Here is a 27,397-nt window from a genome sequence, read left to right as displayed (position 1 = left end):
TTCTATTTAAAAAGTTAAATTTTATTTATAAAACTTTCCCACTTAAAAACTTCAGGTCTGGAAAGCTTCACTGGTCAAGTCTACCAAAAATTTTGTGAAGAAATAATATAAATTTTACACAAACTCTCTTAGAAAACAGAGAAGAAAACACTCCCCACTATGGATCCAGCATAACTCTGATATCAAAACTTTAAAAAAGCATTATAAGTGAAGAAAATTTAGACACCTGTCATTCTTGCTCATAGACATAAAAATCTTTAACAAAGTATTAGCAAATGGATCTAGCAGTAGATATAAAACAGGTTAACATATCATGGCCAAATAGGAGTTATCAAAAGGATGAAAGGTTGGCTCACCATTTGAAAACCACTCATGCAATTCGTCATGTTAATAGAATTAAGGGGAAAACCATACAGTCACCTTAATACATACAGTAAAACTACCTGACAAAATTCAAAAACCACTCATGATAAAAACTCTTGGCACAAAAAGAATAGAAGGGAACCTCTTCAATCTGATAAAGGACATACAACTATATTATATTTAATGAATTGATTCCCTCTAACGTCAGAAACATAATATTCTTATCACTTCTATTCATTCTTCTGCTGGAGGGACAGCCAGCAGGGTAAGCCAGAAAAATAAATCAAAGGTATAAAGATTGCAAAGGAAGAAGTAAAAACTCTCTGTATTTGAAGGTGTCATAATTGCTTATGTAGAATATCCTTAGAAATCTGCCCCCTCAAAAAAACAAAAAAAAAACACTACTACAACTAATAAGTGAATTTAGCAAAACTGCAGAACACAAGAGCAACATATAAAAATTAATTGTATAAAAGCAACAATTAGAACATAATTTTTTTTAGAATTTCCATTTACAATGTCATCAAAAAACTTAAAATACTAGGGAATAAGTATAATAAAATATGTGTAAAACATATACATTAAAACCCACAAATCATTGCAGAAAGCAATTAAAGAAGATTGCTATGGTTTGAATGTACGTGTCCCTCCAAAATTTATATGTTAGAATTTAAACCCTAAGGTGATGATATTAAGAGGTGAGGCCTTTTGGGAAATGATTAAGTCATGAGTAAATTGTACTCTTTTAAAAGAGGTTGAAGGGAAGGCCCTACCACCTTCTGCCCTGCGAGGACACCCTGAGAAAGTGCTGTCTATGAGGGACAGGTCTTCACCAGACAACAAATCTGCTGGCACTTTAATCTTGGACTTCCCAGGCTCCCGAACTGTGAAAAAATAAATTTCTTCTCTTTATAAATTACGCAGTCTCAGGTATTTTGTTATAGTAGCACAAAAAGACTGAGACAAAGACCTAAATAAATGGAGAGACACACTATGTTCATGGATTGAAAATACTGTCAAGATATTGCCAAGATGTCCATCCTCTTCAGATTAACCTATGGATTCCATACAATCCAGCACACTTTAAACATTTTTTATAAAAATTAATAAGTGGACCCTATATTTATATGGAAATTGTAAGGCCATAAAATAGCCAAAATCATCTTAACAAAGAACAAAGTTGAAGGATTTGTACTAATTTCAAGACTTAACCACAAAGCTACGGTAATCAAGTCAGTGGTGTGACCAGAAGGATGGACAAATTAATCATAGGATCAGGAAAAAAAGAGTCCAGCAATAGACCAACACACATACAGGCCATTTGTCTTTTACAAAAGCACCAACATAATTCAATGAGGGAAAAGACATTCTTTCAATAAATGGTCCTAGAACCACTGGGTACCCACATAGCAGAAAAAAATGATTCTCAACCCCTGCTTTACACTATATGTAAAACTTAATTCCTGCTGGATCATAGACAGAATTATAAAACTAAACTATAAATCTTCTAAAAGAACACACAGAAGAGTAGCTTCATGACCTTGAAACAAAGACCTCTTTAACAAGATACAAAAAGCACTAACTGTACAAGTAAACATTGATAAACTAGACTTTACCAAACTTTAAACTTCTGATCTTCAAAATACACAATTAAGAAAAATAAAGCCAAGCCATTGACTAAGAGAAAATATTGCAATAGATATCTTCTAAAGGACTAGCATCTACAATATAGAAAAAAAGCTCACAACTCAATAATAAAAGGACAAACAATCTGATTTAAAAATGGCAAAAATCTCAAACAACACTTCACAAAAGAAGATATGGACAATAAGTACATAAGATATTCTACATCATTAGCCAACAGAGAAATGCAAATGGAAAATATTAGAAGATATCACTTCACAATGGCAAAATTAAAAAGCCTGACAATACCAAGGGCTGGTGAGGAAGAAACTGGAACTCTCATACAATGCTGGAGAAAGCTTCTCCCTGTTCTCACTGCACCCCAACACCTGGCACTTAGCAGGCCCTCCTACATTAACTAGGGAGATGAGTCAGCTGGCAGCTTGGGTCCTTCCTGCCCATCTACACTGGAAAAAGTAGCAGCTTCCAGACAGCAGGATTTCAATAATTTGCAAAAATGCCCCCAAATTTGGGAGATAATATAGGATTGCAAACTTTTTATTTTGCAAAGTAAGAGTATTATAAACAATTTTAGCAAAATAAAAACTAAAAAGCTATCATCTGCGGTCTCATCATTGCATAAAAACTAAAGCTCTCTTAACTCTTCCCACCTCCCTCCCTAAAAAAGAGAGAAAGAATCACAAAATTTTTTAAAGAATTAATTTAGTAATGTGAGAAACCAGCTCTGTTGTCATTCTTTCTCTCGTTTTGCCATATTTAGCAGTCATTACTTAGAGATTCACTCATTGGGTCCTTAGGTTTTTCTAATATGAATCTCTAACAGGTCAATTTGGAGCAACCACACAGACCTGCCCCAAGATCAAGAGTAGAAGTCAGTTAGCTTGCTCAGAAGGGACCTTAAACAATTTGCTACTCACGTCAAGCTATGGGATTGGTGTCTCAGGGAGTAGGTGCAGAGAAGCCAGTCAGGACGGAACGCAGGGAGACTGCGCCCGGCCAGAAACACCCCTTGAAAGGCCGCTGCTGGCCTTTGAGGGCCACAGGCAGTGTGGCAGTTGGGAGCTTTAAACTGTGTTTTTAAAAATGCACAATTCCGGGGAGCTGCGTGACCGAGGTCAGTGGAAGAGGAGGAGAAGAGATGGGGAAACGCCGTGAGCGAGCGAGAGGGCAAATAAATGGGGCTTGTGCCAGGCAGGCTTTCCCAGGAGGCTGGACTATGGCAGCTTCTATCAAGTGTCAGGAATGCCCTCCCCTCGGCAGGCCTGAGGACAGGAAAATGGACAGACGGAGGAGGGGGCTGCGGGGGGCAGGGGGCGGGGAACAAAACCCACGCACAGGCGAGGCAGAGGGCAAAGCTAAGCCAGACATAATGAGGGCAGTTATGGGAGAAGGATCAGGAAGAAAAGGGAAAGGGTGGAAAGGCAGGAGGGGGCGATGGTTGCCAGGGTGCAGCAGGGGCTTGGGGCCAGGAAGGGAGGCGGGAGGGGGCCCAGAAGTGAGCAGAGGAAACGGCGCCTCCCTGCAGCACGTCGGCTGCCCTGCAAGGCCAGGGCAGCTGCACACCACACAAGGACGTGTCGAGGTGCTGCAGACTTCTCCGGGGCCGCGACGCAGGCTGTGTCTCCACATGCTGCGTACACAGAGAGGGGAGTGCACAGCTCCTACCAGAACTTGGTTCACCTCAGGAAACATCCTCAGGAACAGCCTCTTCCTGAGCCAGCTCCCAGCCGGCCCCTGCTGAGTAGCCAGTGGTCCTGCCTTCCCTGCACAGTCGTCTCTGAAGCTCTGTGGTGGGAGCCCCTCACCGCCCCTTTCCCTGCCCTGCTTCCCTTTCTAACCCGCGCCTGACTGCCAGCTGTCCGCGCACCACCACCCTTCCTGGAGAGTCCTCCATCCAACATCCAGCCCGTCGCTCCAGGGGACGCCTTCTCTGTGTTCCACAGTGGGGTCACCTCTCTGCCTCCCGCTTCCCCGGCGTGCTCAGCTGTCAAGCCGCATGTCCACCACTCATCAGCACAAACCAACATCTGCCAGTCTCCCTTAGCTGTGAGCGTTGCCTCCCCTGGGAGCTGATGCAGGACTCACATCTCCATGGGCAGCTCAAGCAGACCTGTCTAGACTGAGCTCACCCGCTCCCTGCACCCAGGAGGCCTCCCAGCCCCTTCTGACCAGTAAAGGGTGCTGAGCTAGCACGGGCCAACTGAGGCAGGCCTGAGCAAGGCTGAGGGACGCACACGGGGCGGGCTAAGCTGAGGGCTACACTGCCCTGGGAGATACCGGAATTTTAGAGGAAAAGAGGAAGAATACACAGATCAAAAGTGGCCATGGATTTTAAGTATTTAGAAACCTACATCTAAGACTGGGTTCTAAAGCTGGATTTCTCCAGACACACAGGAAGTCACAGCAGCTCCCTGGGAACACCAGAGGACAGCACTGGAGAGTTAGCGGGCTTGCCCCTAGAGCGCGGGCCACGGCCTCCCCTCCTACGGGGCAGCACCGGGGTGGCCTCTTGCTGTCTCTGCTGCCTTGGCCGCACTGCAATGGATGGTCGAGGAAAAAGGGATGCCACGTGACTGCAGGCGGCATTATTTCATTCCACATCGAAGCCCAGATGTATTCTAGATGGGTTGTTACACACACACACACACACACACACACAAATGAGCCCCAAATCCTAAAGCATCAGCTGTGATTTTAAAAAAGAAAAAAAAGCAAAAGCAAAAACATGTACCTAGCTTCTTTTTAATCGAGGCAGGACTGTTCAGTCTGAACCATTCTATCAGAAATGCCTGTGTCTCCTGTGGACCATGTCCTCACTGTGGGCATGGCACTGTGCTGAGTGCCACGGAGAACGCGGGTGCTGGACACTTGCCCCCGGCCCTCCAGGGCGCAGGAAGCATCTGCACCACCTCCTGGCTCCCGCCTGCTCCTCGGCTCAGGCCACTGCTGCCCAGCCTGTAAGTGGCCTCCTCCCGGCCTCACTGCAGCCCTGCCTACGGCCTCACAGAGCAGAGGCAGAGTCTGTGCATCGAGCTCACAAGAAACTCACCTGACCAATGGTGTCTTCTAGAACAGCAAAAGCCCCAAACACAGAAGGGAGCTTGAGTGAGAAGCCACGGCCTCCTCCTGACCCTCCGGTCCTGCCCTGCCACATGGACTCAAAGAATCCCAGGGAGGTGGCACTAAAAGTCCTAATTGAAACCATGAAATGCCAGTTTTCACCTATCAAACTAGAAATAATGATTCCACTTCTCAGAATCCACGTTCAGGAAGTATTCAGAATAAACACAGCATGATGTGGTAAAAACAGGGTGTAATATTTTAAACCACCTAAATGTCCAATAATAAAATTTGGCTGCACGTGTTGAGGCCCATCCATTCAAAGGAAGAGTGTGTAGAGCCTTGCACGTGGTAACTGTCTAATAAATATCTGTTAACCAAATATTAATGTTTTCAAAGAATAATAGTGATGTTTCTTACAATGCTGTGTAAAAAGCATACAGAACTGTAAATATAGTATTATAAGGCTTGCAAATATTGTGTTTATTTTAAAAACACAAGAAGAAAATGTTTAAAATTTACAAAACTAAAATTATAATTATTTCTGAGAGACGCAATTTGGCTGAGTGACTTTTAGTCTCCTCTTCACAGTTGTCAAATATCGTCCATAATCAGCAAACAGAGAAAGATTTGTTTAAAGAGTCCAGTGAGGTCCCACTGCCCGGGCCCCACAAGTGTCCAGTCCCTCCCTCCCCTCGGTCCCCATTGCCCCCTCTTACCACGGGGCAGGCCTTACAGGTGCTCCTCCTGCACTCCAGCTCGAACCCAGAGCTGCCCCCTGCCTGCACGGCGCAGCGGCACGTTGTGCACACGTCGACCATCACACTCTTCCCGGGCTGGAAACAGAGGCACGGGGTCAGGCCTTCCTGACCCTCAGACCCCCGACTCTCCCCCTCACCCGGTCCCCATGAGCCATCGCCGGCCCACCCACAGCTCCCACGAGCCATCACTCCGATGCTTCTCCTGTCTCAGTGCTCCACTACCTCCCTGTCCTCCCACCCCAGCGTGGAGATGGTGAGAGAGAGAACGTTCATGCCAAAGAGGCAACTGGGGCAGTGGGAGAGGGGACAGACTGGACGTGCACAAGGCACACCACAACTGCAGAGCACAGAAGCACTCGGTGTGCAGAAGAAATGCCCACAGGCCTGGGGAGGAGGCGAGAGGTGAGTGCAATGGGGCTGGGCCCTGGAGAGCCAGGCAGGATGCCGGGAACCCCTGCAGGCAGTGGGAAGCGCAGCCGGGGGTATGTCTCCCTCCTTCCTCTCATTTCCACTTTAGAAGGGCTTGGCTGCCACCCTTCCCAAAATGCACCCCCTTCCCTGTCCCCACCACCTGCTCCGGAGAAGAGGACAGCAGCTCACCCCGATGACGGTGCCGTTGAGCATGCAGGCCTGCACGGGCTCTGGGGAGAGAGAAGGGCACGGTGAGAGGGGCAGACACACCCTGGCAAGACAGGGGCGCGCTGTTCCCTTCGGGCTTCTCCACCCGTCCTCCCTCCCTCCCCCATCTGCTGGTCCTCCACCACCCTAGCCACCCCCAGGGCACCAGGGGTCCTACTGCCAGAGCCCACGGCAGTCTCCCTTCCCCCAGACCGGACTCCTCCCACCCAGCAAGAAGAGCCCCGTGTGTTCTCAGGGGGACAGCGCCTATTTAAGTGAATTTACATTTAAGAAATGAGTGCGAGGATGTTCGGGTTTGTGAAAGAATGAAACTCTGTTCCTGAAACTTTGAGTACAGAGAGAAAGTTGTGCAAAGAATTCAGAGCAGGGTGGTGGAGCAAATTGGTTTCTGTTGCTGTTGGCCTTTGTTTGTCAGCAGGGTTGGGGTGGCAAGCTGGAATGCCGTCCCCTGGGTGAGGCATTGCAGCCTATAATTAGAAAGGTGGTCTCTCTCCAGAATCAGAGAAGCCCAGGGTTGAACCCCGGTTTACCACTCACTGACATGGTGTGAGCAATAGAGGTGGCAATAGTGCCACCTCTCGCTGCCGTGAGGATCAAGTGAGACGATGGTAAAAGCCGTCACGGAGCACGGTGCTGGGCACATAGGGACCTTCAGAAAGTGTTACGTTTCTCATTTTGTTTGCTTTCTCACACAAGCATTAGGACAGACAGGAAGATTTGATCTGCCCGTTGCCCTGAGTTGCTAAAAAGGCAAAGAATCAGGAGCCAGAAGCAAGAGGAAGGCCTGAAGCGGGGGCCTTACCACAGTGACAGCTGGGGCAGCAGCCCGAAGTCCCACAGCTCAGCTGGAAGCCCAGGGGGCAGACGGGGACGTCCAGCTGGGGACAGGTGATGTTCCTGGTCTGCACGAAGACCTCCTCCTTCACCCGGACACACTCATGGATGAGGCAGGGGTCCCTGGGGGACACCCAGTGGGAGCCGACCTGCAGAGCACCCGCCTTAGTCCCATGTGCTGGGCCAGGCTGGGCCTGGGGTCCCAGGGCAGGGCGCCGTTCCCACGGGGAGTTGGTCTGGGCCCTGGGGTGAGCCCCGGCTTAATGTCTAAGTCCCACCACAGGGCAGGGCCCACGGCAGGAATGACAAGGCGCACACAGAGAGTCTGGGCCAAAGTTGCCCTGCCCAGGATCCTAGCTCAGAGCCACGTGTTCTCCTACAGCCTTGTCTTCAGCCACCTGAGTAAGCAACTTAGGGAACCAGGGGACACACCTTCCATCCTCAGCACTGGTGTGAGTGAGCCCAGACACTCCGGGTGCTCTGGACGGGAAGCAGCAGTGTGGGCTTCGGGGTGGGGCGCTTTGCGGGGGAGGGGTGCAGAGGGGAAACTCAACCCACTCCCAGCCTGGCGCTGCTGCCCACCCACGGGGAGACAGCAGGAGACTGGGCAGGCAGGCCTTGGACCCCTAGAGCCCCAATATCTGTCCCTGAAGCATCTAGGGCTATGCACGGGTGGCTGGGCCTCCGGGGTTGGCTCCACAGGCAAAGGCACGGAAAGGGCCCAAGACCCCAGGTCAGGAAAGTGTTACAGTCTGAGTTTCACGCTGAAAAATCAGTAATCTGCCATTCTGCTTCTGTAAACCTGCTTGCTCCTGCTTGCTACCCCCAACACAGAAATTCCTAAGTGACTACAACACCCATGTTCTACGTAAGATGATTATAGCCCCCACGTTTTGCGTGAAGCTATTATGACACTCATGTTTTGCATGAACAGGATATGGTCCAGAGCCCAAACTGCCCAGATCCTGTTACACCAAAGATAAGAAAATGATGTAATGCTTACTCAAGGCTTTTTGTACACGTGCTTGCTCTGTCTTAGTGATTGTCCACCCACAAACTTACAGTATAAAAACTTTCTGTTTCAAAGGCTCATTGCTGCTCTCTGAACTTCCACCTTTGGACGGTGCAGAGGGTAGTCGCTGGCCAGCTAATAAAGACTCCTGGTTTGGCTCAATCCAGTCTTTAGGTGGTCATTTCTTGCATCTCAGACCATAACAGAAAGTCCCAGGAGGACCCGCCCAGAGGATGTACACGTGCCGTCTGTGTGGCCAGCACCAGGCGCACAACCAGGTGCTTTCTGCCACCCATCTCAGGCCCCGACCACGTCTCCCAGCACCTGCTCACTTTCTCCTCCTTCCAGATGAGGAGCAGAAAGTGCCAGACACTTACAGCCATTCTCTCCACCTCCCAGTTCCGGCTCGTGACAACCAAACCTTCCCACTGCAGGCCTCACTCCAACCTCTGGGCCCTCCCTCCTCTGATTAGTTAGTGGCTGAGCCCTGGCCACGGGCTCCAGTAAGAGGACCCACTGCCACCCGCCCGCTGGCCCCTGGCGTGTTTCCAGCAGCAACACCATTGCTGGCACCCAAGTCTTTAGGTAAGACGGAGACTCGGGCCGGAGGAGAGAAGCCCAGCTCACCTACACCCTGCAAACACTGACAGGGGCCGGGCTAAGTGTGCCGTGAAGGGAGATAAGAGATGGGGAGAGCAGCAAGGACACTGAGCCCCCAAGGGACTGGCTTTCAGCCCCAGCAGGATGGGGTGGCCTCTGATCTGAGCTGGCCCCTGGCCCTGGGGAAGAGGGACAAGAGTCCAGGATGGACGGGAGCAGAGGCATGAAAAGGTGAGGCGGGCACGGGGAAAGGACCCCCACAGGCCACTCAGACCCCAACGGGGAGGTGGAGAGCCACGTAGAGAAGCCTCGGGAGTCACTCTGCTATCACTGCGGAGGAGAAGGGCAATGGGCCGGGGAGGAGAAGGGCGCATTCAGGGCTGGGGCCGTTGACCCTTCACCTCTCTCTAAACAAACTGCATTTGGTTCTACCGGGAGGAGACAGAAGGAAGGCCCTTAGGGGCACCTCACATCCTCCCGGCACCTGCTCCCAAGGCTGCCAGGGCTCGGCACTGCCCGCTTCACCCTTCCATCAGAGTGCAGGAACCGTGATTACCGTAGCATCTGGACCAAATTCCCCAGGAGGCCGCCTCTGTGTTTAGGAAAATGGCTTGATAAGCATCAGAGCCAAAGAGCGTGCCTGAGGGCCACAGCGGAGACAGCTCAGCTGCTCTGCGTTAGGACAAGGGACGTAGAGGGCTGGGGGCAGCAGAGGACAGGAGTGGGGAGATGGGAGCTGGCAACGTGGCAAGACGCTGCGGCTGGACCTGCAGAAGTGGCTGAGGGACAGTGGTAAGAGGAATACTGTTCGCTTCTCTGGGTTGTAAATCTCTCCACCCTGCAAACCCATCAGAGAGGTTTGGATGGAAATCAGTGAAAGGATCTGAGGACCCCGCCTGGGTCGACGTGGTCTAGAACAGCACTTGCAGCTGTGTCACTCTGGAGTGGTGGCAAGGCCACCCCCAAAGCAGCCACCCAGATTTGCAGGTGAACAGGAGAGCATGAATCCTCCTGGAAGGTCAGAGAACTCTTAGGGTGGGTGTTGGGCTTCTCCCCAAATCCCAAATGGGAAGTCTGAAGCAGCCCTAACTAGTTTCTAAGGGACGAGGTAATCCCAGTTGACACCTGGATAATCCTAACGGTTGGGTTAAACTCTCTGTGGGGAAAGCAAAGGGCAGGGAATGAGATGAAGCCGAGGGCTCCGCGGCCCATGGAATGGAATCCCAGGCTGGTAAGTCACTGCCCCCTCCCCTCCCTCCCTGGGGCCCAGACCTACACTCCTCCAGGAAGACTGGAAGTCGCCCCGGGGTGAGCCGGTCACCACCTCACAGGCAGACGGCAGGCACCTTCCGCAGCACTCGCCTTCGCGCAGGACATAGGTGAAGCCCTGGGAGACGAGCAAGAGCAGAGAGTGAGCCCAGGCCAGCGGCAAGTACACAGGTGTTCTTACCTCCTCCCCACGGGTTCTGAGCCCTGGGGTTTTCAGAGAGACAGCTGGACTGGACATTTCTTATCAGCCAACCTCAGGACCATGCCAAGAAGTGATCAGGCAGCATCCAGACTAGTGACCACTGAGTCTCACACCAGCTGCACAGACACAACCCTGCCCCGTGAATGATTCTTCCTTGACAGCAAGATCCAGTTCATGGGAATGTTGAAGACAGTCCAGAGCTCACTTAGCAGCAGCCAACTAACCTGACCTCTATCATGGCCAAATCCAGGCACTCGTTGACGGGGAGAACAATAAGGACGCCTGGGATCTGGTCTCCACTGTGACAGCGCTAGCCACCTGCACAAGATGCAAACGCCGATCCCAGCACCTCACACCAGCGTGCAGAGCTGGGCTTCCCCAGGTGGTTACGTGGCATTTGCCTAGTAGTTTATGGGGTGCAGTATTCTTTGCAAAGGAAAGGTAAGATGAGAGAGCAACAGAGAAAAACCTTCCCCAGAAAGCCTGCCAGGGAGATGGCATCCTGGGAGTCTGACAGCTCACCTTGCCTCTGTAAGGTCCCCCAACCTGGCCAGAGCACAAAACTTGGACTGAAACCCACCTCTGAAAAGTCTGAAGCCATGTACAAAGAATAGCAAAACAATGACGGTGTGGTTTAAGAATGGAACTAAGAGGGTCTAACATCCACCCAACCTGAAGACACATGCCACTGAAAAAACAGATCCCTAATTCATTTAGCAACATGACCCTTCAAGCACAATTGCTATCACTAAATGGAGGTGGGAGACATGAGCTCTGTCCCTTGTCCCCTGCTGAGACCCAAGGAGCACATTTTGAAGCCCTTGTCCCTGGGTCAAACTCGCCCTTACACACTGGAGCTGCCAGTTGTCCTAGCCTGACAAAACAAGTTCCAGGCCCGGAGTCAGGACGTTCTGAAGAGCTCGGACCCGCTCCATTCCCGGCGGCAGTGTAAGCAGGAAGAACAGCGCTCCCTCTTCTTTCCCCGAGGAGTGTCGCAAGGCTGAAGGGAACGGACCGGACTGCTCTCGGTTCCTCAGAACACAGTGCCCAAAGCCTGAGTCTGGTTCTGGGGTTGAGGGTGAGGAGTCAGGCGGCCTAGTCTTCAAAGAAAGACTCCTCAAAGGCGCAGAGGAGGTGCAGAATTCCTCTTGCCATGCACGTGGAAGCAAGGCCTGGGCACGCAGGCACCCCTAGAACACTCTGGGGAGCCAGCAACACCCTTGCCCGCTGACATCACATTTCTGACGAGAAGAGCAGAGAACTAGAAAGGGGCTCGGGGACAGTGCATTTCTGCAGCCTGGTGTTCTTCTTTTCCTGCCACAGCCTAGACAACAACTGGACTCGTGTGAGTGAGCTCGAACGTCTCCGAGGTCAGACCAGCGCTAGTGTAGAGCTACCCGTTTGAAGAATGAAGTCTGAGACAGTCCGGAACTTACAAAGCGCAGACCAAGCCGACCTCCCGCAGCCCCTCAGCTGCAGCCACGAGGCCTCCTCCTGCTCCCCGGAAGAGGTGGGCACTCAGCCTCTAAAACAGGGCACGTGATTCCCTGCAGCAAGCACGTGGTCAACAGTTCCAGAACTGCGTCCTCCTCCGCTCATCCCCTGGCCTCCACACGCAGCTTTCTGGAATTGCCTCCAGCACCACAGCCTCCGGACAGCCGTGTGTCCGGGGCCTGCACCCTGCCCAGCAGTCAGCCGGACAACAGCAGGAACTGGACAGAGGACCCGGCCCCTGGCTGAGCTGGACCCATCGACTCTCTCCTTAGGAAGTTAATCCACGAAACACAAAGATTGACTAAGTCAGATTGGACAGGGATGAGCTCTGCGTCTGAAAAACCCTGTGGTGTTGAAGCCAGATTCGATAAAGCTATGTGCAAATGAAATGTATGAGAAAACAAAACTTCCGCATCAAGGAAGCTGGCCTGCAGGGGGGCTGGAGTAGATGGACGGGGGGAAGATACAGGGTCTCCCGGGACAAACGAAGAGAAATGCTACAGGACCACAGCGTCCACCTACATATCCTGCACGTCATGTCTGGGAGATTCCCTGTATCTTTTCTATAAACTCCCTTTTTATTTCAGCTAGCTTGAGTGGACTCTAGTCTTTGCAATCAAAATTCCCCACTAAAACACAAAATATATTGGGTGCCAATTTTCTAAAACTGACCTCTAAACAGCACTCGCTTTACTTGATATCATGTTATTTCCATGGCCTCCCATGGCTTGTGGGAGAAGATGAAGACCAAGGAGTTTCCGAAGCTCGATGTTCCCCAAAGGAACACCTGGATACCATGGCATCAACCTCTCCCAAAGGTCCCTAGCAATTCGGCTCATTCTCGGCACCAGCAACCCAGGCAGAACAGCAGAAGAGTGAAATGGACTCTCTCGTTTTCAGATTTGCTCTCATGCCCTCTCTGTCATCAAACCATTCACCTCTAAAATATCATCAGGAATGCTGTCATCACTGCTGCTGGCATTTACAAAAGCAACCACGAGATGTATGCACTTGCCTACCCGGGAGCTCTTCTGTTCACATAATTATCTACTGATAATGACGGAGCAATAATAATAACATTAAACCAGCAAGCAGAATTTGACCCCCAGTTCTCCCTGCAGACCACTGCTCCCTTTTTTCTAGGGTCTGATCAGTCTTAAATTTGCAAGAATAGGCTGCCCCAGAACACACAGGAGGCTTAGGGGCAAGGCCACCACAAACTGAATTTGGGGAACAGGGATCGTGTTTTCCCTACCTCAAATTATAAACATGGCCTGAAAATCAACAATCTATGTGGAAACACTATAGTACGTTGAAACCAGGACAATCCCAGAAAATTCGGAACATACGAGGTCTGTCCAGAAAGTATCCAGCCATTGTTACTATAATGAGAATGGTTACATGGCTGGGTACTTTCTGGACAGACCTCGTATGTCTGTTCTAAAGATAGGCTGAGGTTGTATCAGAAGGTGAAAGAAAGAGGAAAATATCAAGTCCTCTTTTCTCGGCATTTAATTCTCTCCATGTCTCTGCTCAAACCAACCCTACCCAGCGCCTCTGGACTTACAACCTTAGAACAGACCCGACTGCTAGCCGAGGACTGAGTCACAGAAGGATGACACGATGACACGGCCATCCTTTTCTCACACTCTTTTCTTTTTATCCAGCCCTATCCTCCTCCTTCCTCCTCACCTCTGGCCTTGAGCCAGAGGTTACTGAGGGCCTCTCTTGCCCCTTCCTGAGGTGGCCGCCTCTGCTCCTCCACCCTGACGGCTCCACACAGCGACCGGCCCTCCGCCCCACTCACCTGCCGACAGCTGTCCTCGCAGGGCTTCTGGGAGCACTGGGTCACGCGCAGGCCCATCACAGCATCCTCCATGTCCGTGCAGGTGCACACGTCGCAGCCCTCCTCCCAGAACTGGCCCACGGGGTAGACGGTGCCTCGGTGGACACACACCTGCAGACACGGGTTTCCATGAGGGGGCTCGTTCGGTCCCTTGATACAGGCGGTTAGTAAGCACCTGCTCTGCAGAAGCTGCTGTGGGTGCTGAGAATGCGGCCACCGATAAAACCAGTGTGTCTCTGCCACAGGTAGGGATGCTCATGAAGTAGACTTCGTCCTCTTCCCTTCCCTGTCCACCAGTCCTAGAAAAGCCATCTCCAGCCTGCCCTGGCATGGCCCTTTGTGAGGTCCACAGACTTGGATATGACACACTGGCTGCCTTGGTCTGGTCTCATCGCTGCCTTAACTCCATTTACCTCCTTCCCATGTCACACAGGGGCTGGACCCAAATTCCCAGACACAGTAATGTCCTTGGACTTGGAGCCCGTCCACAGCTAGCCCTCTGGCCCCTTAGGAGCAGACTGAAGGTGAAGGACGATTGGGCAGGGGCTATGACTGTGTGTCCCCTCGAGGCCCACAAATGACAAGGAACATACAAGCAAAGACTCTAGGGTACAGAGTACGGGACATGTTTAAAAGACAAGAGTCCTATTTGAAAGAACCCCAGGCTACAGCAGGAATGTGGGAAATAAGATTGCAAAGGTCGGTTGCAACGGGACCATGGCCCGCCTGGGCTGTCAGCCACGTGCAAGGCTCAGACACTGTTCCGCAGGAATGAGGTGCTAAGGCAGCTGTTTGATCAGGGCACTGAACAGCAGCTTTGAAATTAATCCCTAGCATGCCCTCCAAAGCTACACAAAACAAGTCTCCACCTTCCACCCACAAAACAGCAGTACAAATATTTTTAAACATTATCATATATCTTCTCAGTCTTTCAGCTTCTGTATAATGAGCTTATTGAATGAGGCCTCTGGTTCTTCTAAGCAGACTGAAGCGTCATCATTCCTATGGAGAAGAACTTAGCAATATCTTGCAAGATCATGTGTATTTACCACGTGACCCAGAATCTCACTTCTAGAATCTATCCCAAAGTATACTGGCACAAACACAAAATGACAGAGGCACAGAGCTATTTGTTACAGAATTATCAGTAACAGCAAAAGACTAAAGCAACTCAAATGTCCCTCAGCAGTGGATTTGTTGAAAAGCTAAGGTGCACCCATGCAATGGAGGACTACACAGCTACAAAATGCAGTGAGGCAGCTCTCTATATACTGATATAGAATGATCTCCACCATGTGTTGGTAAACAAAAAAAGGAAAATTTAAAATAGAATTTATAATATGGTACTTTTTGTGAGAATTGGGAAGAAATACAAATATGTAAAATTTAATTGTATTTTCAAAAATAAAAACAAATAAAAGTTATAAATTATGGGGGGGGAGGGGAAGGAAACAGGAATAGAAGTGAGACTCCTGGGAGTATGTCTTGATTTATAACTTGGGCTTTAAAATCATGTAAGTGCTTTACATCACAATAGTACTAAATTTAAAAGGAAATAAAAAGCAACCCTCCAAAATGGAAAATAAATTGAAATATCTGATTAACCGGGTATCAAGTCAGTGACAATCACACAGGGGAAATAATTACTTCAAATGACATTAAAACTTAATTATTTTGACTATATATCACCAATGAGTTTTTGTTTTAGGAAAAGAACTGCAAAGAAATCTTAAACCACCTCCAGTAGTCATAAATTATTAGTAGTAATATTAACACTGTTATTTTTGAAACTATTATAGATATATTGTAAGATAAAGCAAATAAGTAATTATTTTAATTATGTTAGGAAACCAGAATTTTGGATTTAGAGAAGTGATACAAGCATAAAATCAAAGAAGTTGAGTAAAACCCTGTAATTAAATCTGAATCAGAAAAACCACTATGAAATTATAAGCTTTTATCCTCTTTTAAAATATGTGTTTCTAATCTCTTTTCACCAAAAAGGTCTAGAAGCAATGTCAACGCAGGAGCAATAACATTCCTGGCACCCAGACTGCAGTGTCCAACTGCCACCTTCACTAACGGGTACAAGGACTTTTTGGTGCAATGGCTGACCCAAGGACCGGGTGGGAAATGCCAAGATGAGCCCGGCACACCTCGCTGTTTCAGAAAGCAAGAAAGCTACAAAAGACTGACGAGGCCACGGCAAGGGTTCCAGAGCCAACCTGGAGGGGTCCCTGTCTACCCCAGGCAGGACAATTTGGGTATCAAATGAGAATAAAGATTAAAATCAAAATGTTAATACGTCAAATGCATAAGCATCCATGAGTTCATAATGATACTAAAAACAACAAACAAAAAACTCTTTGGTCATCCTTGATGGTCGCTGGGGCATCCACTCACGACACTGAAAACTGGTACAGGAAAAAAATCAGGCATTTATCCTGCTTTTCCTGGAGTAATTTTATTTCAGGGAAACCAAAAGTAGTTGGGGGAAAATTCTTTCTCATGGAAGAATTCTAGCTAATAAACACGTAAGAATGATAGAAGTAGAGAAAACTCACAGTTTTGCAACTCCTAAAGACACACTGAATCTTAGGCAACAAACACCAATGAGTATCAAAACTTAAGGTAAAACGTTTATTGGGTAAACTTCATGATGCAGAAATAGGCTGACACCACCTAAACCCAGGATTCTGTCGAATCTTTAAAAGCAGGGCACTGGGCATTACGTGCCTCACGGTCTGCTGCAACAGGAAGCACATGGCATCCTCTAGCGTGCATTCTTGCCTCCCCCAGAACTGCACTTGAATGTAATTAATCCCCCGGGTCTAACTTCTAGTTTACTGGAAATGCAGGGGATGGAGGAACACGCTATGTAGCCTCATGAGGTAGCTGTTAGCCAAATCCAGAATTCATGACTTTCTATAGGACAAATCACCCAGCTCCCCCAACAAATCCAAGGCATAAAAGATGGGAGTGGGGTTGCTATAGTTACAAAGACATAAGAAACATTAATAGAAGAAGGGCAAGGCAGAAGGAGTGGGCGGGAAGAGGAGAAAGAACAGAGACACAAGAAGCAGCAGCAATCGCAGCCTCCTAGACTTGCTCTGGCTTTTCTAGAAGCTACGTCCTTAGAAACCCTGAGCCAGAATCGCATCCAGAGGGGAACAGAGGTCTAGAGCACTCCAGGAAAATGGCGGTCTGTTCTAGCCCTAACAGGCTCCAGGGAAGACAACTGTGGCTGAACTCCCCTCAATCCAGCAGCTGCGACTACACTCAGGTCTTGCTGTTGCAGTTCCAGCTCATTTCAAGCCTGTTCTGACATTTCCCCGCCCTGCACCCACCATCACCCCCATCCCACCAATTAAATCTCTCATGATAGTTCGTCTTGGTAGCCCTCTTCCCATAAAACTGCCGTTTGCATTTAATATCATTTAGTACCATCTGTTGACACTTCATCACATTCACTTTATATGCTATTGTCATACATACTAACAAGACCGTAAGTAGGGACAGCCTCTTGCATTTCCTCCAAAGCACCTCGCACAGAGGTTATAGCCCAGAAGTTGCTTGGTAAATCCTGGATGGATGAATGAATGAACTGATAGCCATTAACAAAGGAATGAACTATTAACTGATCTCTAAATAATCCATGCAATCACATTATTTCCTTAGCTTAACCTATAGATAGACTCTGTAAGTAGGGACAATGTCTTATTCATTGTTTGTAACCTCAGCACCCAGCCATGCTTAGTACACAGTAGGTTCACTATAGGTATTGGGGATGTAGCTCAGTGGTAGAGCATGTGCTTTGCATAGTAGGTTCACTATGGATACCTCCAGAGTTAACTAAATTTCCCCTTAGGCTGAGGTGAAATGCCGACTGCTCGCCCACCAGGCCTTGCAGCGCTAGGTTTGGGTAGGAGGGAAGGCTGAGTAGGTGCAGAGCTTCCGTGAGGAGCAGGTGTTTGGCCACTGTCCCAGCCAGAGCTGAGCAGCCCCTACCTTGTCAGGAAGGCAGGTGGTTGTGGTGCAGCCACAGTCGTTGGTGGTGGCTGAGGCCAGGTACCCGAGGGGACAGCTCACCGTGGAGTTGACACAGCTGCAAGCACACTCATATTCATCACAGCACTGGGTCTCCCGAAGGGTGGGCGTCCGGTGTGGGGGGCAGGAGGGTGGGGACTCCCTTTTGCATTCCTCCTTCCTGCAGGCTGAGAGGCAGTGCGAGGTGAGCCCTGCACTCTGCCGGGGCCGCAAGCATCCGGCTATGCCGTAGGGTCCCAGGGAACTCTAGACTCAGAATACTACATCAGAAATGCACGTGAGCCCAGCTCAGGGCTGGGGACTACTCACACCAAAAAGCAGTTTGTCTACAGAAAAATAGGAACACGTTTTCATGTTTCTAAAGGAAAAACGTGAAGCTCAGAACTCTAATGGAGGGGAAGTGAAGGCTGCTTGATCCTGCTCTATCAGGTAGCCAGGCAAGGGCCAGGGCCCTCCCAAGAACTGACTCTCGGGGGCAACAGAGGCAGAACCTCTAAGACCCAGCTGGGCCTGGGTGCACCAGGACCTGGAAAGCTCTCTTACAATGCTGCTGGCTTTTGTGATTCTACCCCCGCCTCGGGACCTAGAAACACACCCTACAGCCTTAGGTCCTCCAACAATGTAGAATGAAAGCAGCAATCTCATCAAATCCACAATGTCCTTTTATAAATGCCAAATCCCACCCCTGTGTCCTTTGCCTATTCCCAACTTCCTTCAAATACAGTGTGCTCTCCTCCACCCTTGAGACCTCACAACTAGGAAGCCAAGTGAGATATCAAAGCAACAGGACAAGAACTCCACTTGACCTGCAGTGGGTATTCTCAGCAGCTGAACACAGAATTCGGTTTCTTGCCATGTCTTACTTTAGTCCAACCCTGTGCTTACATGCTAGTACTTAGTGATTAAATATATGCACCCACAGAGGGAAGAAAACCTATAAATTTGTTTGGGAGTAAGATCCAGTGAAAAGGACAACCCAAGGGGACATTCCCTCCCCTCGGTGACACATGGGAGGTTGAGGGTAAATAAAGATTGGACCTGGGCCTTCCACATCTCAGCCCCAACCGCTTCTGAACATGACCCAGGAAGGAAGTGCCTGTAGCTGTGCCCACACCTGGCACACGCTCAGCAGCATGCAGCTGGAAGGATTCTTTCTGCTCAGGTGTGACCTTAACCCCTCTGTTCTAGATGTGCCAAACCCAGATTCAACTAACTAGAAAGCAGGAAATGACATGATCTTGGAACAGGTCCCTAAGAAAGAGGACAGCCTCTCCGGGCCAGGAGAAGAGGCCAAACATCCACAGAAGCCTTACCGCAGGTGAAGTTGGGTCTGCACTCGCCAGGATTGGTCAGCGTTGGCTGGAGGCCACCTTCGCAGTGAGGCACTGGGGGCGGGTCACAGCTCACCAGGTCACACACTGAGGGCCAGGAAGGAGAGACGTCCACACAGAGTTCAGAGAGGTTACTCTTATGTTACCTGTGAGTGCGACCCTACATTCCTATTCATGCAAACTTCTGCTGTTTTAGGTAGATGGTGATACAGAGACGTAGATCGAGCCAGAGATAGAGTTAAAAGGGGGAATAATAGGTGAGAGAGAGAGGTAGGAGAGAGAGACTAGATAGACGCAGGATGACAGACAGACAAATATGGGATGATAGCTAGACAGACAGACAGACAGATCCAAGACACACACTGAGTATTCTTATCTTCCCAGATCTCAGACAACTCACTTGAATCTTCTAGACCTCAGTTTCCTCTCCTGCAAGGTGGGAACTCTACCTTATCGAGTTAGGCTGAGGATTTCATGAAATAAATAAGGCAAAGTGCCTGGCACATTGTAGGAACTGATCAATATCTGTAAAATGAGGGTTTGAACTAAATGATCCTCCAGTTCTCTCCACTGCTAACATTCTAAGACCTACTTGACATGAACTATTCTCAACTCAGATCTCCCTCCCCTACGGGACTTCCATTTATTGCTGATAAATTTCATCAGCAATAGTAAATTTCTCAGATTATTTCTCTTTCAGATCCTTGGATATCCCTTGATCGATCTGCTCTCCCTGGAAGATCTGCATCACTGCGAACTTTGCAAGCCTGTGCTTTATGTCTTCATCTGAACAACTAATAAACACATTGGACAGGACAGGGACAAGGACACTAGTGATTTCCTGCCATGTTGACCATCATTCCATCAGCTCTGAATTCAGTGAATTATCATCATTCAGACCATTATTCACTTAGTAGTTTGCAAGCCTATCATGAAAGCCTCTGACAAATCACCCTCTGAACTCAAAGTGCCCTGTGTGTGGCCTTCTCTACAGCCAGTGGCCTCAAAATCTTACTGAAAAGGACGATGTGCTCCTTTGGCATGCCTCTGTCTTCAGTGAATCTCTGTAGCCCCCCGTGACCACTATTTTATTAATGCTCTCAACCCTTACATTTAAAAATGTATGGTAGGATTTTTCTAGGAGCCAAATCCTATTCTCCAGGGATAACTCCTTCCATTTATTCGGAAAATCTAGTCAGCCTTCCCACCTCCTTTTGCACACCTGTGCCTGAGAACACATCCACCTTCAGCACCAGAGCACGGTTCACCTGGGGTTGGCACTGGGGCCCGGAGAAACCTCCAGGCAGGGGGACATACCGCACTCGTAGTCGGGGCAGCACTGCTCTGCATCCTGGCGGAGACGGGCCACCTCACACGGGCCACACGTGGGAGCTGGAGGAGAACGGCCACAAAAGTCAGAGAAGTGAATAATGTGCAGCCCCAGAAGGACTGCAAGTGTTGGATTTGGAACGCTCTCGCACGCTGACACCCAGTACATGCTCTGTACGGTTGTCCCCCAAGGATCCAGGCCCTGGGACCTCTGACAAATGAGCCTCCACCCCGCCCCGTGTCCTGATGACACCTCACATTTCCCTCCCAGGGGACTCTGAGTCTGAGCGCCAAGGTCAGACAGGCGGGCAGCGTTCACTCTGAGAGTGGCGGTGCCCCGAGAGGGGAAGCAGGCCAGGCTGGTCGGGAAATCAGCTCTCGGTGCCAGCGCTTGGATCTGCTCTGCCAGGCCTGACGACGGGTCCTCGGGGCCTCGAGGGGGCCGTCTTCCTCCCAGAGCACCAGGGAGGGTGGACTTGCTCACCTCTGGCAGTGGGGCAGGGCGGCGATGTGCAGTTGACCTTGCGCCCGCTGAGGCAGGTGCAGAGCTGGCAGGGCTGGTGGTCCGGGACCCAGGCTTCCAGGAACTGCGGGGAAGGCAGCCTTCAGCAAGGGCACAGGACGCTGCGGCCCGGAGCCTCGGAGCTCGCGGAAGCCAGCTCTCCCCAACCTGTGGCTCGGCTGCCCCTCACCAGGGCCAGTACCATGGGCCATCCCTGCCCGAGGGCCTCATAGGTGAACAAAGGCATGTTGAGAGGAGGTTGTAAGGTTCTGAGAGGGAAGAGGCGGCACCACGCCAGGGGCCTTGTATCACACTGCTAGTCATTTCTCAGGCCAAAGGAAAAATTAAGATGTAGCTCGGGGGAAAGAAATTTCATTTGTTTCTGGACTTAAGACAATGGGGTAGGAAGAGTTGGAGGACAGCAAAGCTCTTCGAATCATCACACTGTTGATGCCGGAAGTGATGTTAGACGCCCAAGGGCAGTTCTCTGGCTTTTCAGATGAGGGGCCACCGGGATATAAAGCACACAGCCCCACGGCACAGGCTCTGAAGTCAGGAACACCTGAAGCCCAGTAAGGGGTTCCTCCATGCCTCAGTTTCCTCACCTGGAAAACGAGGTGCTCAGGCCTGCCTCACAGGACGGCTGTGAGCAGCAGGAACCCGGGCCCGGCACACAGCAAGAGGGGTGCAGAGCTGGGACTCAGTCTCCCTCCACACTCAGCCATCAGATTAAATTTAAACAAAATCAGATTCAGGTTAAATTGCCCCTGAATAAACACATCCTTATCCAGTAGCTCAAAGGCCTCCAAAAAGTTCCCAGGTCAGGAAGGTCTGACTTATTCCCTCTGCCTCAGCAATCAGTCTGCCAAGAGGGAAGATCAAAGACCCCCAAGTAAACCCCTCCCCCAGTGCCCAGCCTCCCTGGGTGAGCTCAGGCCCTGCCCTGCGTCTCCCCTCAGTTCATGCACAGCGGCAGCCAGTGCCTCAGTAGCACTGCTGTGCGCCGCTGTGTTGGGGCTTTCTGTAAACAACTCGTGCAGTCCCCACTGCAATCCCACGGTGGGGATGTGTCTGTTCTTCGCCCACCTCTCAGACGAGATGCAGGGACACTGGCTGGGGCTGCACTGTCATCGCAGCAGAGCTAGGATTGGACCCAGGACCCGTGTTTTTAACCCCTAGGCTCGGCTGCCTCTCGGTGGTAACTAACATTAAATATGTACAAGATAGTTTTCTAAGGGCTTTACGTTTGTTTACTCTATTTCCCTTATAGTAACCCCATCTGGTAAGTTCTATTATTATCTGTATTTACAAATGATGAAACTGAGGCACCAAGAAGTTAAGTAATGTGACCAGGTGGCACATCCAGGACTTGAGCTGGCATTTGGCTTGGCCTCTGTGCCACGACTGCCCCTCATCAGTGGGCACGGTGCCCACACGGGCAGGCCCAAATACACTGTCCCCGCCCTCCATGGGCTGATGGTCAGGCTGGGGAAATAAGACTCACCCACGAAAATCTGAATGAGATAAATCGAGACACAGGCTTACCACGGAACGCTACTCAGCGATAAAAAGGAACAAACCACCAAAACATGCAGCACGGATGAACCTCAAAAGCATTATGCGGAGCGAAGGAAGCCAGGCAAAACAGGGGTGCCGACCACATGATTCCACTTATACGAAATCCCAGAAGGACCCACAGAGACAGAAAGCAAACCAGTGGCTGTCGGGGTAGGGGGACGTATTAGAAAGGGGCATGAGGAAACTTGGGAGCGACTGAAATTCACTATCAACAACGGTTTTATGTGTATACGTAGGCCCAAAACTCACCAAACTGTACGCTTTAAATATGTGCTGTTTGTTGCATGTAAATCATACCTCAATACAGCTTTTTTTAAAAATGAAGAATAAAGGAGCCATACGAGTACAAAGAAGAAGTCACTAGGGCCCTGTGCTCCAGAGATGTCTAAGGACACCGCCCCATGACGCAGGAGAAAGACTTGGGCAAAGGGGAAGGCGGAGGAATCCCAGGTGGGAACAGAAGGAACGAAGGCTCAGAGGAAGGAATATTCCCGTGGGCAGGTGGGGACGGGGTGACCTGGGCACCGTGGGGCCGGGCAGGCAAGTTGGAGGCCGTGGTAGAGGCCGTGGTGTCCCCTTTAGGACTTTGCCTCCTCCCGGCAGACAAGGTGCAGCCCTGACCGTCTGTGAGCCGGAGCCGCCTCCGAGAGCAGAGCGCTAACACAGGGTGGGAAAGGGAAGGACCAGGAATAGAAAATCAAAAAAGGGGCTGTAGCAGTGCCATTCTGGGGTCTCTCCAGGGACTGGGAGACCTGGGGAGGAACGCAGGGCGCTGGCCTCAAGGGCTGGGGCAGGCAGAAGTGACGAAATGAGAGTGGAGAGGGTTATGTTTTGTATACATTTTGGTTTGGTTTTTTTTTTCTCTCTTTTTAAATGTGGACCTCAGACATCTAAACTCAAGAATAAATCAGGCTGGGTGCAGTGGGCCACACCTGTAATCCTAGCAGCCTGGGAGGCGGAGGTGGGAGGATTGCTTGAGCTCAGGAGTTCAAGACCAGCCTGAGCAAGAATGAGACCCCATCTCTATTAAAAATAGAAAAATTAGCCGGGTGTCATGGCGCACGTGCCTGTAGTCCCAGCTATTCGGGAGGCTGGGGAGGATCGCTTGAGACCAGGAGTCTGAGGTTGCTGTGATCTATGAGGAAGCCACTGCACTCTAGCTGGGGGGACAGGGTGAGACTCTGTCTCAAAAAAAAAAAAAAAAAAATGAATAAATCATACAACTTTCCAACTATCCTGAAAGTGGGCAACACCACAAGAGATGACCAAAAGCAGGCATTCAACCTGCTTCTCCAAGCATTTTCATTTTCCCAGGAAGCTTAAACGAGGCCCGCCCAAGGCAGGTGACAGAATCAACCACCCCCGAAAAAGCAAAGGCTGAGCTTCCAAAAGTGATGGTGGCCGCTCTCCGGGCCTGGCCAGGCTATGCAGCAAAGTGGCCAGCAGGTGGCACTCCCGCACAGGCGCAGGCCAACTGCAGGCAGGCCTGTCGCACCTGCCAGGTTCCAGGGCCGGGGCGTGACTGCCACTGGGACAAAACAGGTATGAGAGCCAGCAGAAGTCAAAGATTAAATAAAGGTGACACAAGAACGGCCTACAGAGAATATAGGGGGGGAAACTGAAGTCTTCAAAGCCCAGGGTCGGAGAAGGGCCACAAGCGAGTCATCATGCACCGCCCACCGGCAGTTGGAGGACTGCATGGAGGATGAAAATGAACTGCAAGCCCTGAGCCGGCTACGCAGGGGCTGAGGGAGGGGAGGCGGCTCCAGGCTCCTGGGCGGTGGACACAGTTCTGGCTGAGCTTGTGCCTGTCGGTACAGCCCCAGCAGCAGCAGCACGGAGCAAGGGACAGCCTGTGCGTGGCTCTGGGTCCCTTCTGAGCCTGCTACAAAGGCTCACATCTTTACACTCCGTTCTTGTAAAATAAGCAAAAGCTATGGAAACTGGTAAATATTGTGCCCTTCTGAAGTTACTACAATAGTTTTATGCCCTGGTTTATTTCCCTGAAGAAAGGTTTTCTGGGCTTTATTTTTCAGTTTTAAAAAATTGATGTAATGGAAATGATGTTCATATTGGAGTTTTATTCTTTCTCTGCTTTAAAAGTAAAAGCTGGAAAGGCAGGTGGCTGGATATTTGTCTTCATCCATTTAATCTATATTTTCTGAAACAACTAAAACTGGCTGTGTTCCCAAAATTGGTTTTCTATTGACTGATTTTATGTTACTTGATTTTTAAAAAGATATTTGTAAGACAGTTTCTGTGTCAAATATTTCACCATTCGGAAGGATTCGTGACTCAACTCAAGCGCGCACTCTGAGTGCTGGGCCGAAGGTGAGGGGAGCAGCGAGGGGAGGTGGTGTCACAGAGGGGCGTGCACGGAAGGGGCCGGAGACACCAAGATGACACCCACAGGCTTCCTGCTCTCGGGACCCTGCAGGCGTCTGACACTCATGGAGCCAGAGCCACGGCATGCTGGAGCTTACTTCTCACCACAGAATGCCAGGCAACAGGGTGGAGACCACTCTGCCTCCCTCGGAGAGCAAGCACTTTGCCACTACCAGGAACCCGTCTGAAACTGCCACTGGGCGCTGGCCCCACATGTAAACGGCACCCATCATTCGAGCCCCGCGGGAGCCCAGGAGCTATGCACATCAGGGAGAGGAATGTAAGGTGTTGCCAGCTCATTTGGGGAATATCATAGAACAGGCAACTACTTAACTTGGCAAGCTGGCGTGTGGTGGCAGAGCAGGACTGGGCTTCTCTCCCAGCTCGTCTAGTCTACAGTGAGAACAAATGGGGTCCACTAGGACCCACCAGAGCAGATGAGACCCACCCAAGCAGTATCCCTGGTGGGTGCACCCACGTGGACACCCGCTAGCTCAGAGTGCTCGTGAGATCCATGGCAGGGCTAGGACACCACGGGGGACAAGTGAACAGGAATCCCAGCTTTATGGCCCCATGTCGTCTGGCTGGTGCTACTCAGCCATTCCACAGGACTTGTGATAATGACCCTACAGAGTTTTGGGAGGAATCAAATAAAATGGTCCATTTTCCAGTTTGCAATATCAGAGACAAAATAGTGTAGTTATTGGAATATCGTTTTCATCACTCTCCAGGCTGGTTAGCTAGCTCTACCATGAGTTCCCCCAGTTGTGATTAAATAGAGTGATAAGTCACCCAGCTGGTCCACTTAGTGACGATGGCCCTCCTTGGTGATGATGAAGGTGTTGGTCTGGAATAATATAGAACACATTCTCCTTTGCTAGCGGCCAAATACGCTCCTACCTCTACCATGCTCTGTAGTTTCACTGTCACAGATGAAGGATGGGGACACTGCACACATTCACACGTGCACAGACACACAGATCCTACAAATATTGCTGGTGTCAACTTTGAAGAAATATGACTGCCATTTTAGGCCAAGATGTGGGAATTTGGTAAATATCCGTTCAAAATGCACTCATGCACTCAATTACTCCTAAGGAGCTAAAGGAATTGATGTCTCAACGTCTACCAAGCAAATCAGTCCAAAAAAGATGTAGCAAAAGGGTAATTTCAGACAGTGGGAAGAGTCACATCTTTGGAGTCCAACTCCCAACTCCATCACTTACAAACTGTGTCCATGGGCAAGTTATTAAGTACCTTAAGTTTTAGTTTTCGCATAGGTTTTTTGTGAGTATTTTAGAGTAATGGAGGATATTCAATTGCATGTAGCCCTAGTCCAAAGGGAGGTTACACACACACACACACACACACACACACACACACACACACACCCGTGCATGCACACACACACCTACACACTCCACCACACACAGACAAGCTCTATGGTCAAATTAGTCTGAGAAGCAAAAACACTCTTAAATATTTGCAGTGTACAACAGCACATTAAAAGCTCTAAAGAGTCCTGAAAAAAGAAAGCCTGTTTAACTATGTTTAGCTAGATTTCTTTAAGCTGGGCATGGTAGCTCACACCTGTAATCCCAGCACTTTGGGAGGCCAAAGTGGGAGGATTGCTTGAGCCCAGGAGTTTGAGACCAGCCTGGGCAACAAAGTGAGACCTCATCTTTACAAAAAAGCTTTTTTTTTAAATTTTAAATAAATAAATAATAGAGTTCTTTAAACTCACTTGACCACAAGAAACTGTTAACACCCTGCAAAACACACCTTTGAAAACACTGAGATAATGAATATCTAGTGTTTGGCACAATCAAGGTACACAATGTATCTTAATAATGGCAGACATTACCACATAAAATATTCTTTTCCCTTTCCCTCCTGGGTTCCTATATTGTTCTACTTACATGAATATAATAATACAAATGATAATAATAATAATGCGGTAACAACACTGCAGTGTTTGATCCCACAGATAATACATGACAGACCCAGGATTTGAACCCAGATCTATCTGAGTTCAAAGCCGTTATGCAATACTGCCTCCCTATTGCTCAGTGATCCCCTTAAGGGCCACAGTTGGAAGGGGACAGTCACTGGTGAGCACTGCTGCCCACCCACCCCAGAGGGACGAAGCCCCACGGTGAGAGGCCAGGGCTCCTACCTGGCGCCGTACTCCATCCTCACCGACACACTGCGAGCAGGCCTCCTCGGGGACACAGCTGCCTTCCAGCAGGACTCGGCCCGGGGGGCAGAAGCAGCCCTCTGAGGGATGGTCCCCACAGGAGCTCGCGTTGCCATCACAGTGCCGGGGACAGCCGCGCTCGCAGTGGCTGTACACCATGGACGGTGGGCAGGACATAGCTGCAGACGGAGGAGGACGAGGTCAGTCCCAAAGGCCCACAGCAGCCGGAGGGAAACAGAGGCACAGCTGACCGGACATGCTCAATCACCCGACAAACCGCTGGGGCAGAGAAGGCTGCTTTCTA

General features: G+C 49.9%; 1 protein-coding gene across 1 annotated transcript in view; it reads right to left on the bottom strand.

The window, feature by feature from the left end:
* Positions 1–27,397, bottom strand: part of VWF (von Willebrand factor) — a 143,813-nt gene that overhangs the window by 9,634 nt on the left and 106,782 nt on the right. The window contains exons 38-47 of the mRNA XM_045554544.1: positions 27,073–27,272; positions 20,916–21,018; positions 20,420–20,494; positions 19,085–19,189; positions 17,733–17,938; positions 13,686–13,835; positions 10,190–10,300; positions 7,270–7,450; positions 6,429–6,469; positions 5,787–5,903 (exon numbers count right to left, since the gene is read on the bottom strand). Coding sequence (XP_045410500.1) covers positions 5,787–5,903; positions 6,429–6,469; positions 7,270–7,450; positions 10,190–10,300; positions 13,686–13,835; positions 17,733–17,938; positions 19,085–19,189; positions 20,420–20,494; positions 20,916–21,018; positions 27,073–27,272 — 1,289 coding nt within the window. The remainder of the gene's footprint in view (positions 1–5,786; positions 5,904–6,428; positions 6,470–7,269; positions 7,451–10,189; positions 10,301–13,685; positions 13,836–17,732; positions 17,939–19,084; positions 19,190–20,419; positions 20,495–20,915; positions 21,019–27,072; positions 27,273–27,397) is intronic.

Source organism: Lemur catta, chromosome 6, assembly GCF_020740605.2.
Source record: "Lemur catta isolate mLemCat1 chromosome 6, mLemCat1.pri, whole genome shotgun sequence".
NCBI lineage: Eukaryota > Metazoa > Chordata > Mammalia > Primates > Lemuridae > Lemur > Lemur catta.
This window is presented reverse-complemented; position numbering and strand designations above follow the sequence as displayed.